General features: G+C 36.9%; 1 protein-coding gene across 2 annotated transcripts in view; it reads right to left on the bottom strand.

Annotated features, from left to right (window-relative positions):
* Window positions 1-1,499: 1,499 nt before the first annotated feature.
* Window positions 1,500-16,272, bottom strand: part of Diaph2 (diaphanous related formin 2) — a 745,764-nt gene continuing 730,991 nt past the window's right edge. For both annotated transcript variants that reach the window (XM_041636640.1, XM_041636641.1), the window contains one exon: window positions 1,500-7,047. In XM_041636640.1, coding sequence (XP_041492574.1) covers window positions 6,983-7,047 — 65 coding nt within the window. In that variant the 3' untranslated portion in view covers window positions 1,500-6,982. The remainder of the gene's footprint in view (window positions 7,048-16,272) is intronic.

The raw sequence follows: 16,272 nt of genomic DNA, 5'->3' as shown, positions 1-16,272 counted from the left end.
TACTAGCCAAAATATAAGGTCATCATGACTAAAGACTAAACTCTGGCTAATCTTCAAGAAGTCGGCACAAAGTCATGATTTGTATAATTCATGTATTTGCAAGTATTTTTTTCTGCAGAGGATACTAACTATAATTGTATTTTACTTGTAGCTATTGGGATCCTAAACATCTAAATCAATTCTTTGTGTAAATGGGATCTTTGGCTATAGCATTCTTTTGCTATAAATCAAAAGTGTATAGCACATTACATATATGGTATATTCATCAACTTCAGCTTTCCATTTGTTTTTCAACTCTTGGCCTTAAGCTCAAATTCCCCTGTTGTGGATATTCTGTTTGTTTGGACTCCTTATTTGGGTCTTGGGGAGAAAGATAATATAGTTGATTGCTGGAGCAAACTATGACAAAGGAAACAATGGGTAAGTTGGGTCTGGGATCCTATAATTTAATTTATAAATCTGCTTATTGCATTGTCCAGTACTTTATCTTGAAGACAGACCACTCACAAAGAGGAATTCTTTTTTTAAGTTCTCCTGAGAATAAAAACCTGCCATTCTTCATTACTTGTGCTGGACATTTACCCCTCTGAGCATCTGAAGCCCTTTTGCTTTAGTACTATACAGAACATACAAATATCTCTGGAAAAACAATTTTGTGTGGAGCATGTGAATTGCCGTTCTGACTTTTTAGTTGTATAAACATTTCTCTACTATTCTGATTAGCAGAGTACGTGGATGCAAAGAAGAATCTTAAGTATGCATGTCTTTGAAGACAGTTCATGGTGTCTACTTGACCTGGCCCTTCCAAAAACACTCTTTTTTTTTAATTTTAATTTTAATTTTTTTTTCAGTTGTTGAAAAAAAATTTCCGCCTCCTCCCCATTTCCCATTCCCCTCGCCTCCTGCCACACATTGCCACCTCCCCCCACTCCATTCCCCCTCCCTCTCAAGAATGAAGAGCAGTCCAGATTCCCTGCCCTGCGGGAAGTCCAAGGTCCTCCCACTTCTAGCTCTTAAGATCCAAATGAGGAGCAGAAGGAGGAAGAACATGAGCAAGGAAGTCAGGACCACGATGGGGTGCACCCACCCACTGTGACAGTGGAACTGATCTATTGGGAGCTCGCCAAGGCCAGCGGGACTGGGACTGAATAAGCATGGGATGAAACCGAACTTTCTGAACATGGCGGACAATGAAGGCTGATGAGAAGCCAAGGACAATGGCACTAGGTTTCGATCCTAATACATGAACTAGCTTTGTGGGAGCCTAGCCTGTTTGGATGCTCATCCTCCTGTACCTGGATAGAAGTGGGAGGACCAAAAACACTCTTGAAAGCTCTGTTTAGTGAAAGCTTTCCCTAGAATGTCCTCACATCCCCTTGAAAGCTCTGTTTAGTGAAAGCTTTCCCTAGAATGTCCTCACACCCCCTTGACACTTCACCATCTATACCTTTTCATTCATATTGAGTCTGAATCATAGACAGTACAACATTTAATGCAAATCTAAGCTTTATTGAATTAGTAGGCATTATATAGAGATTGCAAGTCATTATTGGTCCAGCACAGATACAAGTGTTTGTTCCAAGGATAAATGAGAGCACAAATTGACAGTTTTACTGCTGCTTGAACTATTTCTTTAAGGTGGCTTGCTATGGACACAATCTCCCTCAATACCCATTCAACACAGTCTTGGCTTTCACCTCTCCCTTCAGCAGAGGGATTCACAATATCTAAAGGAAGCTTTTAAAGAACTCTTCTGTATCAGAGGTAGTTTTGTGCCTGCATTATGCATCAGAGAAGACATCTGAACAAAGATTCCATAAAAAGGGCAGAAGAGATACACTAGAGCAGAGTTGAGATCCATGAATTTTTTTTCAACTAATTGGCTACAGTGGCAAAAGTATCAACCAAAATTTAGAATAGCCTTTTGTCTATTTAATAACAAAGCATGCAGTAGCCTGTGCAGACAGTAGCTTTTTAATAACAACCTTAAATCTGTCTTGAGCACCAAGGATGCATTTTCAAAAGTATAAAGTATATTTATATGCAGTGACTACTGTAGTGGTTGAATTATGCCCCCCCTCCTCCACAAAAAGACATGTTTATTCATGTGCTAATCACCAGAATTTGAGATATTACCATATTTGGTTAAGCAGGTATTGGGAGGTGTAACTAAATTTAGGCTCTGAAAAATGAGGATGTAATCATAGATAATCTGGACGGGTCAACAAAACTATCCTTACAAGAGAGAGGGAGAGGTAGATTATACAGAGGGGATGGTGTTGAAAAGGCAGATGAAGCCACAACCCAAGGACTAATGAAAATCACACGAAAAGAGGCAAAGAATGGATTTTCTACCCGAGCCCGCAGAGGAGTGCTGTCCTGTTAATATCTTGGCTTTGTATTTGTGACCTTAAAAAATCACAGAACCAGACATCTACTCTTGTTTCCCACTGTGTTGTGGGAATCTGTTACAGTAACCATAGGACCCTAACAGAAATTTTAGTATGAGGAAGGGTATTGCTATGACAGATATCTACAGATGGGAAAGGGGCTTTGGAATGGGCTACTGGGTGGAAGGTGGAACAATTTTAGATGACGAACTTAATAGAGAAACTATAGATTGCCTGAGCCAAACCACTGTTGGGAATGTCGATGTTAAAGGCATTTCTGGTGAGGGCACAAAAGGAAATGAATATTGTAATGGGACCTGGAAGAAAGGCAATTGTTACATAGCAGCAAAAAAGAAAACAAACTAAACAACAACTTATCTGAATTGTCTCCTGTAGTTTTGTGGAAAGCCAGACTTGATCCTGTAAGTGATAAAGTCGGGTATTTAACTGAGGAGCTTGGCAAGCCAAGTGTTGGAGGCATGAGCTAATTCATTCTTGCTGGAGGTGGGCCAGCAGACTTAAGGGAGTGGGGAGGAGAAAGGAGGATAATAAATGAGATATGAAGGTGAAATGGGAGTTACTTACTGATGGGACCGTAACAGGGGGTAGTGGTGGAAGTGAGGGCAGGAGGATGGAGGTGGGGAGAATAATCAAAAGAAAAACAAAATGTTAATGAAAATGTGACAGTGAAACTCATTACTTTTTTACTAATTTAAAAAAGTTAAATAGGAGGAAATGAAAATGTTAAGGAAAAAAAAAGAGGAGGTAAATTGAAGAAAGAACCATTATGTCAATAAGGAAACAGCATTTAATTTGGTAAATCTTGTTAATCTTAAAGATGGTAAAATTCTGCATGAAGATGTGCTTTGGAGTTAAGGTGAAGGATGTGGCCTACCAGTTTTTAAAGAATAGCAAGCACTGAATAGATCAGGTACACATTCCTGGATTCATGCAACTATCTCAAAGAAAACCACACCTAGAGCTGAAACTATTTATGAAAAAACTGTGAGGATGCCAGGCAGTGGTGGTACACACCTTTTCCCCAGAACATGGGAGGCAGAGGCAGGTGGATCTGTGTGAGTTCGAGGCCAGCCTGGTCTACAAGAGCTAGTTGTAGGCCGTGCTCCAGAGCTACAGAGAAATCCTGTCTCGAAAAACCAAAAACAAAAACCAAAAAACTGTGAGGTTGGATTGACATGGCATACTTGGAACTCACATGTGATTTTTGAGAATGCAATAATTATCAGAATACTTTTGGCTTGGTTTGAAACATGCAGATAGGAGGGAATGAGAGAAGGCTGCCAGATAGATCGCTATGGTCAGAAAACAAGCTCATAAAATTACTCATCTGCAAAATGTGATAACTTTCAGATTAGTAAAAGAAGCACCTCAAAGGCAAAAACAATTGTGGGTACAAAGACAGAGACCTGAGGCCTGGAGCAGAGAAAAGAGCTACAGTTCCAAAGGGTGATATCTGAGACAGAAAGCCATTGCCATGCCTTGACACCTATGGGCAACATGTTTGGCTGGATGCTTGGAAAACTGTTGGGGCAGATGACTCCTTTCTACTTTCTGTTCTTTCCCTTTTGGAGCAAGAGTTCCTTTGTTATTAGTCCACGCCTGCCTTAGTGCTATTTTAGGAGAGAATAATTCATTTTTATTTGTTCTCTCATTGAGTACCAGGTAGAGAAAGGCTATTGTTCCAGGAATGGGAATACCTAAATATCATTCATACTTCATTGGACGATCTAGATTATTGGATTTGGAACTAATGGCATTTGGATGAAATTTTGGAGTTAGAAGTTACTTTTGAGCCTGGAGAACATTGGGAAGAGGTGAATGCATTTTACATATGGGACAAACATACATTCTGGGGGTCAGTTGGCAGATAGGTGGGAAGAAGAGTCATGCAGATATCATGAAGTTCAGGATCAGTGGTGAGATCATCCTGTTTTAACATGGTGGTCTCTAAATGCCACCATCAGCATCCTTACAAGAGAGGCAGAGAGAGATCAGGTACACAGAGAGGAAGGTAATGTGAAGAGGAACAGAAAAATGTGGCCATCCAAAGATGAACAAGGCAAAGAAGGGGCCTCTGCTGTAGCCTCTGGAGGGAGCATGAATGGTCTGATGCCCAGATGTCAAGCCTCTAGCCTCCAGGACCTTGGGAGAATACATTGCTGTGATCTTAAACCATCAGATTTACTGTCAAGCATTACAGTAGCCAAAGGAAAATATACTAATCAGTTAACTTGTTAAGTAACATTCCAGAGAAAAAGTTGTAGAAATGGCATTTCTCATCTGTGGCAGAAATAAACAAAAATAAAAATTTCAGCCTAATTTGGTTTTATTTTAAAAATTGCACTACATATTTCTTTGTGGATGATACTCTTCAACCTAAAATAAAAAGTGCAAGTGGCTGGAGCAGGACTACTGTAAGTCCTATAAGTTAATTCTGTGTCCCCTGAAAGGTTTTCTAATGTTTGAGAAAAGCATGTGGAATGCATTTAAATACAAATATATAATTTATCAATAACAGTACTTCATTCATTCCTGTTTACAAACTAGAAAATAAGGCAAGTTCACATCTGGAAAAGGTGATATGCATCAGTATGTTAACCTTGACCAGTTAGGTAATATGGCAGGGCTAATGCCCCAAATTTCAGTCAACGTTTACATTTCAAGATCAATTTTCTACAGCCTGAAAAGCTATAAAAAATAAAACACAAAACCTCAAATAAGCCATACCACAATATTTCAGAAAATACTTTGTAAAGTCAAAAATGCATACAGTAGTTATTTACATCAATTAGTAGAACTTCAATTTTGCAGTTATTGTTTTAAAAAGTATGTGAAAGTGGTATGTTTTTAAGTGTGTGTGTGTGTGTGTGTGTGTGTGTGTGTGTGTGATTTTTCACTTAAGAAAAAAATGAAAAAAAAACCCTCAGACATTGTCACCTTCTGATTTCTCTATTATAGCAGCTTCAGAGTATTTTGAATTATAATACCCAAGTAAGAATGCACTAGGATGAAAGGCAACAGTTTAAATTAATATACATCAGTATAAAGATGCTGTGAGCTACTGGTCACTTGTTTACATTATCTCAGAAGGTGGCTTGCTAAGCCAGTCATTTGTTCTTTTCTCTGAATGTCTATAATGTGCTTTGGAGAAATCGAATTTTCTACATAAGAAATATACATACAAGCAATCTTTTACAGCAATCACAATCATCTGCATGAATTAGTCTTGAAATTACACTCCAGAGAAGTTACACCAATTATTACAAATGCACATTGTAAGCGAATAGATAAGTATAACTTCTCTCTCACATGTTTAAAACAATGCCGAGCTTCTTTATCTGCTAGTGTTGTTTTGGCAGCATCACTGAAATGTGTTAGTAATATACGGTAAGTAAGTATGGTGATGACAGAGAGGTTTACCTTGTTACAAGGATATGGAATTACTGCAGTAAGAGATATAAGCACGCACACATGCATGCACAAGTGCGTACATACATGCACATGCATGCACGCACACACATGTGCACACACACCCACACACATGCACAGATACTTGCTTTTACTTCAACTACCAAAGTAGAACAGGTAAAGGGGTGGAAAGGGACATAAAACAATTGACCTTTACAAAGTTTTCTACTGCCTCCTGCATAATGAAATCCCTTTCCTCCCTCTGGACTCTTCTGCAGTTCTATTCCCTAACTCTCAGGGATGAAGTGAGAAAGAAGCTCTAGAGTGAAGAACCAGGAATCAATATTTTCCTCTCAAATCTAAATAAAGGCAATAGAATTTTCAGGCTCATCCCTAGCATATGCATGAAGTGTAGAGGTTTTCTCAAAAATAGCTTTCCGAAGAATTTCTATAAGGCAGATATCTATGCAGAAGTAGAAAACACTTCTTAAATAAAGTTGAAATCTAGCTGATTTTGTATTTTTAGTAATGATAAGTGCCTGTGATATCATGCTGAAACACTAGACTAATGGTAAGATTAATTTCTACCAAATAGATAAATCCATCAACCTTCACTTGAAATGGGTTCTAAATATCTTGACTGGGGCTTTTTTTTTCAGAGTGTGCTATTTGCACCCATTCTCCCAGACTTTACATTATATACAAACACACGAAGAGCTAGAAGTAGACACTGAAAAATCTTCCTGTCTATTCCCCTTTCCTCCTCTTTTATTTTTTTTGGACAGTGGGGTAGGGTTGGTAGGTGTGACCTAGAAATTTCAGTTTTACATTCTTTGACAGAATCTAATGGAATGTTTGTAGGAGCCTTAGGATTCTTCTATTTTCCTTTTATACTTTTGCCTCCACAGTCAGGTAATGTCTCCAAATGTCAAGTAATGTGGGTCTTTCCACTACAGAGGAACAACTGGTTTCTAATCAGGACAGCTGGGTTCGGATTAGTGGACTTGCAGTACTCTTACAAATACATATTACTTCACCCAGCTCAGCTTGACCTTTGTGGAAATGCATTTATTTCCACTCAGACCCTTGAGTGTATATTTTGTTCTTCTCAAGATGAATGATTTTGTTTTCTTAAATGTCTCCATTCTTTCTGGCATCAGGAATCACTTGGATGACATGGCTCCATTGTGGCGAGAGCGTGATCTTTCCAGAGGGGCCCGTCTGTTATCTGTAGGACAAAGAAAAGAAGGGAACACACGGTGAGCTTTAGATTCTGACTATTGCACAGTGTCAGGTTGAGAGAGGTTTTCAAACAGCCTTGAGAAATCACTTCAAATGAATATGGAAATAAGCTGCAAAGAGCCCGGATCTGAGGCATTTGCACTGCAGCTGCCAGGCTGAGTTCAAGAGTTCTGCAATCAGCAAGAAATGATTTTTCTTGGTAAGCAGAGGCAGAGTGATAAAAGCAATGGAAGAATTCTCTCAAGCACAGACCTCTTGGAAATAAGCAGGTGACAACAAAATTCCCTGGTAAAGATGTTAAATTGAAAAGATCTATGTACATTGCCTTTTGTTAAAAACCTCTTCAGTTTCCCACGAGTTTTCAATTTGTATGCTGGCTACCTCTAAAGTACATCAGTGTATGCAGAGTGTGTGTGTGTGTGGGGGGGCGATTTTCTTTTAAAACAATGATTGCAATATATGGTAATCAAAGTAGCTACTGAGTTTGCCTGATTGTATGATGTAAAGAAATTCAATACATTATATAGTCATTATGGAAATGAATAATGAATGGGACCTATTCTTGGTCTCATTCCCCTACCCATCACAGGAAGAATAATCACTGTAGAGATGACTGTTGGCACAAAACTTGGAAAGCAAAGTTTAAAAGCACTGAAAGTTGCTGAAAATAGTTTTAGCTTTAATAGGGAAAAGGTTTACAGCTCTGCATTGTGATGATCACTACTACATTATTATCACCTCTGTTTTATGCTCAGCTTAAATGCAATTGATGTGGGTGAAAATCTCTTCCTGGCAAAAGCATAATATACTTAGATTTTCTATTTAGAATGAGACTCAGTCCCTAGAAATAATGACAACCACCAGCACTTACATAAATGCTAACACTTTACACTAGTTAATTTGCTAATTCACACAACATCCCCGGGAGGTAAGCCCATTTCATTCTATCCTATTATCTCTGCTTTAGTGATGAAGGTTACACAGCAAATCAATGGTATGATCGGAGATTATAATGCAAAGTTAATGTCTAAATGTCAGGCCTGCTTTGTTCAGAAATAGACGTTGGATCCTCCCAAGCTGCTCTTCATTTCCTCACTAAGATGATGATGGCCCACTAGCATATCCTGTCTCTCCATGAGGAGGCTGGCCCGAGAAGTGCTGAAGTTTTGTCATGATGCCTTTCTGGGTTGTACTATCATCTCTTGACTAATTCCCGGTAGTCTGTGGTCAATACGCAGCAAAACTTTCTTGCACCCATAACCTTGGCCTTATTAATACCACCTTGTGAGTGCACTGAGCAAACTAGTCAGAAGCTTAAAGCGTACTCAATGTTTCAGAATGCAATCATATTGCAGAAAGGTGAAGAAGCAAAAGACTTTCTACTTGCAGATACATCTGAGTGATGGATTATTTGGGGAATCCTTTTAAAGATACCATTAAAAGGTCCATTATTTAATTTGTGATATGGATCACAATTCAGCAAAAATGTGAAGATAACACTCCTGGATAAAGGGCTTGTTACTTAGATGGCACAGGTTTGCATACAGATTAGTTTGGGACTTCTTAGAAGACATTTAAAACTTAAGCTACAACCAGATGATTCCCATTTCATTGCAAACACTAAAACTTCAGTTTTGTTCTTAGATACAAGAATGATGGCAGGATTCCCACGGGGTCCTGCCAGCTCTCTGAAAGAAGTTGGTACATTGCGGATCCTACAAACTGAAGTCAACAGGTATCTGTGCTTCCCTCCAGGAACACCTCTGACATCCTGCAAGATAACCATTACCTAGTGGATCACCACCAAAACTCCAGCATCACAGTATTAAATGATAGGATGCGAGGATTCATATCAACTTGCAATTTGCTGGTGGCATTTGGTGTGAGAAAACGCTTTTGAGCCAAAGCAAACTGTCTAAAGGACGTTAAAGCTTTTGGAAAGTGGCATGAGCACTGGTTCAGGATCCAAACTTGGCCTTATAACAGATAGAAAAGAGAACTATTTTAGATTTTCTTTTTCTGTCCTTTTGATCTCTTCCGTTTAGGAGCCTAAGAGGTTCCTAACATAATAAGATAATTACATGAAGAAGCAATTCTGTAAAGGTCACAACTTATATTTTTGAAATGTCAACCTACAATCTTGTTTATGAGGAAAAAGCCATTAAAAACAATGGCAACATTGCTGATCTAAACTTTTAAAAATTAATTTCCAGTTCTTTATATTTATGTTAAAACTAATTTTTCATAAAACATATATTTGTATCATAAAGTTCTACAGATCAAGCCATAAGTGGAATAAATGGATCTCATAAAGTAAACATATACATGCACACACACACACACTTTCTTTCACAGGCACACACACTTCTGTATTTCCATATGTATACATAGATTTTCTATCTGTCTTCACATTATAATGGCTAATAATTTAGTGATAACAAATTTTCATGCTCAAGACTGACTTCATCTTGGAATAAGAGATTAAAATACCACTGAGTGGATTATTTGAAACATAACTTCTATATTTATGGTATTCAATACTAATGGACCTTTGAAGTCAGCATCACATGTATAGAAAAAGGACTCTTCAGTATAAGCTGCCACCACAGTGTTTTTGATCTTGAACTCAAGTGTTTTTTTTTTTAAGACATTATTCTTTAGAGGACAACAGAGGCACATTACATTATGATATCATTGATGTCACTGACATTAGATATCATTGCTGTCAGAGGGAACAGAGTAATTGAGGAGATTGTGAAATTGATGGCAGTTCTTGTTTGGAAACAGATGGAGGAAGTAGGTGGTGTGCTATATGATTTGAGGACTTGATAAGACCTACACAGAATCAAGTTCATTTCCCAGTCTAACAGAATTTGGTAAGCAAGCCCAAGTTGATTCTCCTTATTTGTGAGAGACACATTTTTTAAATAAACTCTTATATGTAGGTGAGGAGTTTCTGATGCTACTACGGAGGTTGAAATCTTTAAAGAGTAGCGTTGAAGAGAAGGGTATACTTTGACAAAGATGCATGCTATGGAGGCCAGTGGTCTTCAGGGAATCTTCCAGATCTTTTCCAAAGGAGAAGTTAAGCCCATGTCTTGGCTTTAATGTGGTTCTGTGCCTTCTATTAGGTTACCTGTTTAAACTAATGGCAAAGCTGTCCTAATTGGGGAGCAAGAAGCTCCACACCTTCTCTAAGCAAAGGTACATGTGGCATTCATCTCTAAACCTTGTTGAGTACTGTAGTAAATGAATTAAACACACTGTCATACTAACTCTTCTAGAATCCGCTCATACAATCATTTATTTAGTGACTATGCAAACAACACATAATGTAGAATATATACAAATGACATTAGGTTTTAGATCTCCACCCAAACTTACGTCAATAATTTTGTTGTTTTGTAAATGCCAAGTAAAATGACCAAAGACTAAAGACAGATCAGATATAGCCCAAAACTAAGAGGACAAAAGTCAGACTAGAAGCCTCAGTTTTGAATATGCAACCTGGGTGTGTGCAGTCAAAGCTCTAATAAAGAGTATTCCCAGGACTCTATCTTTCATACTACATGTATGATCAAGTTGAGACTGAAACTATGAGAAAAAGGGTCAAGTCCACTACCAATTCCTCTCATAGTGTAATGTGCCTCTGTTGTCCACTAAAGAAATAATGGTTTTTGTTTTTTTTTAAAAAAAACTTGAGTTCAAGATCAAAAACACTATGATGACAACTTATACTGAAAAGGATGTGGGATAATGGGAAGCATTGCTGGTGGGGGTGCAAACTGGTACAAAAACTCTGGAAATCAGTATGACGGTTTCTCAGAAAGTTAGGAAACAATTGAACTCAAGATTCTGCAATATTGCTGTTGGGTATATACCTAAAAGATGCTCTATCATAGCACAAGGACATGTGCTCAACTATGTTCATAGCAGCATTACATTATTTGTAATATCCAGAACCTGGAAACAACCTAGATGCCCCTTAACTGAAGAACGGATAAAGAAAGTGTGGCACATTTACACAATGGAGTATATACAGCAGTAAAAATAATGACATCTTGAAATTTGCAGGCAAATGGATGGATCTAGAAAAAAAACATATTGAGTGAGGTAACCCAGGCTCTGAAAGACAAATATAATATGTATTCACTCATAAGTGGCTTTTAGACATCAAACAAAGGGAAACCATTCTACAGGCCACAATCCCAGAGAAACTAGACAACAAAGAGGACCCTAAGAGAGGCATATATGGATCTAGATAGGAAGGTGAAAAAGACAAGATATCTTGAGTAAATTGGGAGCATGGGGGTCATGTGAGAGAGTAGAAGGAGTGAGGAGAGGAGAAAGGAGAGTGGGAAAAATGTATAGATAAATAAAAACAATGAAAAATACCTCGAGCTCAAACTAGACATGCAATGTGTTGTTTTTTACCCTTTTCTTGTAAAAATTTTGTTATTAAATGTCTGTCATTAAATATATTATTTTTCTGTTATTAAATATAATACTGAAAACACAATTTTGAATGGCCATATATTCATTTTATATTATGCAAATACACCATAATTTACAAGAAACTTCTCTTCTGAATAATATTTAAGCTGATCCCAATATTTTGCTTCTATAATAGTGTAGAAATAGTGGAGGAAATGATCATCCTTATGGATACACCCACATGTATGCCCTATATAGAACAGGCATTACTAAGGTATGCAGAAGTAACCTCAAATGGCATTAGAGACTACTGCATTAATTTAAATACAATTGGAAGTACATGAATTTGTCTTATCTCTTTGGGTAATAACCTTTTAAAATGTGCTAATATCAAAAGTGAAAAATGACGTATGATTTATTCTTTTTGCATTTTTTCAAATATTAGTAAGGTGGAACTTTTCATTTATTTATTTTTCCTTTGCATGTTGGCCTTGTCATTTGACAGTTATTGTGCTTAAGATAACAACTGGTAAAAAATAAAAAAAAAAAAGATAGCAACTGGTTGAAGTATATATTAGAAATATTTTCCTTAGTTTGTTATTTGCCTATTGTATATTGTGAATTTTTAAGACTGTATGGTTTCATTTTTTTAATACTATTTTTTGTAGGAAGGTAAGGCCTGCCAGGCTGAGAGGAGCCAACCAGGATTCTGGCACTATCAGAGGTCCTGATTGTGTCTAGCCAATGAGGGATGACCAGATGCTGCCTGAGGACCTAGCAATGGGCATTTGTCAGAGGTTTTGATTGTGCCTAGCCAATGAGGGGGTGATCATGCGATGTCAACGCCTGGGTGCTAGGAGGGTATGTAAGTCCACCCCTACCCCTGGCTATTAAATAAACCAGTCTGCTGAATGCCTTCATTCTGATTCCTGATGTGCCTTCTCACTTCGTCCCTCAAGGAAGATCTTAGGGCACAGCTACAAATTTTATGTAATTAAATCTATCAATATTTACATTTTGATATCTTCTTTTATTTTCAGATTTCTCTAATAGATATTTGTCTAACAGACATGTCTCTATTATACAGACACTTGATAGGTATCAAGTCATGACTCTTTATGGTCTTTAAAGCTTAATCCATTCATATTTTATTATTAAAATTATCTTCAATTTATTTTGTTTCACAATTCCAGATAAGCTTTTACACTATTTTGTTTTTTTGTTTTATTTTTTCTTTACAAAGGACACAGGTTATTCTATCACAATTTGTTGAATAATCATCAATTACTATACAGATTCATTATATCTTTTTTATTATATATTAAAAAATATTGGAGTTTCTATTATTTTGGCATTAGTATTATTCTAAATTTTTATATAAATGCCTTCTAATTTCATTATTTGAGCAAAATAATCATTTCTCTGATGGAGGAGTGTCATATCAATCTGTTCATTTCATTGGTTAAAAAATAAAGAAACTGCTTGGCTGGCCCTCATAGGTTAAAATATAGGTAGGCGGAGTAAACAGAACAGAATGCTGGGAGAAAGAAGCTGAGTCAAGGAGTCGCCATGATTCTTCCACTCCAGGCAGATGCAGGTTAAGATCATTCCTGGTAAGCCAGCTCTTGGGCTACATAGATCATTAGAAATGGGCTAGTCCAGGTGCGAGAGTTAGCCGAGAAAAGGGTAGATATAATGGGCCATGCGGTGTTTAAAAGAATACAGTTTCCGTGTAATTATTTCGGGGCATAAGCTAGAGCTAGCCATGTGGGTGGCCGGGTGCTGGGGACGCAGCCCCGCCGCTCCTATTACAACATTTCTCTTTATCATTATGATTATTATTTCTATTGCAATAATTATTTGGCAGACATGTTCTATGTATCCCCAATAGGTCTGGAATTATAATACCCTGGCCTCTGTCTCTTCAATGCTTGGATTATGAATGTGAATTTTATGATATGTTTCAGTGCCTGTGGAAGTTAACTCTCCATTATTTATATTTTCATTTAAAATATACACTTTGGCTGGTGGTATGGCTCAGTGATAGAACAGTTGGCTATCATGTGAAAAGTTCTGGGTTTAATTCCTTAAATCACACACACACACACATACACACACACACACACACACACACACACAAATACTTTTGAGGCATAGTTCAGTAGTGGACATCATGTTATAATGATAAAGCATCCCTAGTGACAACTCAGTATGCAACTGTGAGTATACTAATGCTCAGGTCCATGTGTGTGTCTGTGTATCTGAGTATGGTTTCAGGATGGAATAAAGGGCCTCATACATGCTAGGCAAGTGCTTTACCATTGACACATGGTACATCCCCAACCACTTTTAGGAATTTCCAGGCTTCTCATTTCCTTGAAAATTCAACAAGGCCTTACTTTTCCCCACACTGCCTTCTAATCAGTTTTTCTGATAGCTCGGCAATTTTTCTTTGGGAAGTAGAGCAGAGTCTAGAAGTCTCCAAAAGAGCATCATCAATTATAGCTAGACAGGAAGTCTTGTTGTTTTGCCCATCAAAAGTGTGAGTAACTGCAATTAAAGTTGTAGTCTTGTTACCTATTGATAAAGTCTAGTGCTTCCAATTTGTGAATCTCATGTTCTCATATTTTGTAGTATGTTTCAAATTTTGGACATCTACCAGATATCAGTTATCACACTACATTGACCTGCTTTATTCCAGTGGAATTGTATACATAGGATGTTATGCAAAAATGCGTGTGCAAGAGCCAGCCGATTACCTCTCTGCCCAACAATTAAAGAGTTCTAGGCTACCTACTCTATTGTCAATGATACTGCAGTGTTTTTGAATCTAGAAACAGGCCACATTGTGTAATCCATAAGCTTTATTACATGAAAATAAATCCATGCAAAGAAAACAGGAACCTAGATTACTGTGGTAGTTCAAGTTGGCAGAAGAGTGGAAAGTTATTTTAATGATGATGGTAATGGAAAGCAATAATGTTAAAACAGTTCAGAGGCTACTGTGACTATAGACACACAACTCCCATTAACTATAATTGGAGTTAAGCACATGTAATGATAACAAAATAGACCCTTAAATGCCTTTCCAATTGGAAAATAAGCAAATGCATTCCGAGAAACAGCATGCTTTTGTGTGGAAACTATAGCATTCTAATTGAGATGCACAAATTATTTTCACATTGATATTACTGAAGATATGATGTTGGTAGTTTTTCTATGTTTAAGGATATAGATCTGCTATAAGTAACGTCCGTACAAAGAATGTCTTTCCTTTTCTTAATGCTCAGCATTTGTTATGTTATTAAGGGAAAAGTCTCAATAGTTGCAATGGATTTATTAATTCAGGAGCTTGTTATCAGCATGAAACTCTGCTGTGCTAGGGGAAAAACAAATTATATTTTATAAAACTGCGGTACTGAGATTAAATCACCTTTCTGTATTTCACTTTCTTCTTATCCTCCCTGCCAGGTAGTAACTCTACTCTCTATCTCTATTATGAACCTCATATTTTGCAAACTACCAAGTCTTGTAGCAATATAAGGGTACATTATCAAACAAACTCAATTATAGTAACTTTAGGAAGACGGAAATATAAGATAAAAGTAAAATCACACAGTATAATAATATTACTTTAAGGCATTAAAAACTTAATCCATATTAAACTACAAATGTAGAATCTATGTGATTCTTACTTTCATCTTTCACAAACACAAACACGGTGCTTTTACAACATATATACTCAACTTGTTGGTATTTTAAATGGCTGACATTTACATAATTGATAACTTGGGTATTTCAAAGGATCTTAGAAAAATGTGATGCAGATAAAAGAAAATCAGTATACTATTCAGAATTTCAGCTGCCACTGACCTTGCTATTGATTATCTTTGGATTCAATGTCAAAGCTAGTGAATAGATTTTTTAAATGTCGTTGGCTTTGTACATTAGTCAAACATTATATTTACTTCTTTACTAGAGAATGCAAATAGGACCTAAGTCAAATGTTCTCTCTGTGAGGATGAGAGTCTATGAGAACATCTGCATATCTAGAAAATATAGAAAATACAAACTAACATACTAGGAAAAGTTTTACAAGAAATTCTATAAGTGAAGCTCATGCTGTGCAGAGCCAGCATCATAGTGGCTTATATGGAGCAGTTTCTTAAAAATTATTAATAAAGTCATCATCCAGTCACTAGCCATGAATCACATACATATCCTTGAATTCACCTTCAGCTATGCTGCTTACATAGGGGGCGTACATCTTTGCCATTAATACAAGGAAGAAATTCTTTCTGTCCTTTTATCTAGCTACAAATTGTTACTGCATAAACTATCCACCTGGTAATAACAGGTAACCTTATACATTACTTGGGTGGGAAGAATAAATGTATCAATAACAATAACATTAAATTAATTAGGTGTTTCATGTTGCATCTACTTCACTTTAAATGTAGTTCCGGCTCCAACTAGAGAAAAATTACATCTCTTGAAAGTAGGAGTTAGAGGTCATGCAAAACTTTACCCTCATTAGGACTTAAAAGATAGGTGGGATTTAAACAAAAAAGAAATAGAAAGACAGCTGTCAATTTCTGATTAATAAAAATGTAGGTTTTAGTTCTTTATATTGCAGACCATTCAGTTATGCAAATTTTTCTCTTGGGAAGTACAAAAAGGGAATGAATATATAAAAGGAAAATTGGAGTAACTATACATCTTAACTTGCTTTTCCCTAAGGAAAAGAATAAAATGACACAATAAAAGGAAAGGAACT

Source organism: Microtus oregoni, unplaced genomic scaffold (assembly GCF_018167655.1).
Source record: "Microtus oregoni isolate MIOR12 unplaced genomic scaffold, Mior012 000050F_000, whole genome shotgun sequence".
Taxonomy (NCBI): domain Eukaryota; kingdom Metazoa; phylum Chordata; class Mammalia; order Rodentia; family Cricetidae; genus Microtus; species Microtus oregoni.
This window is presented reverse-complemented; position numbering and strand designations above follow the sequence as displayed.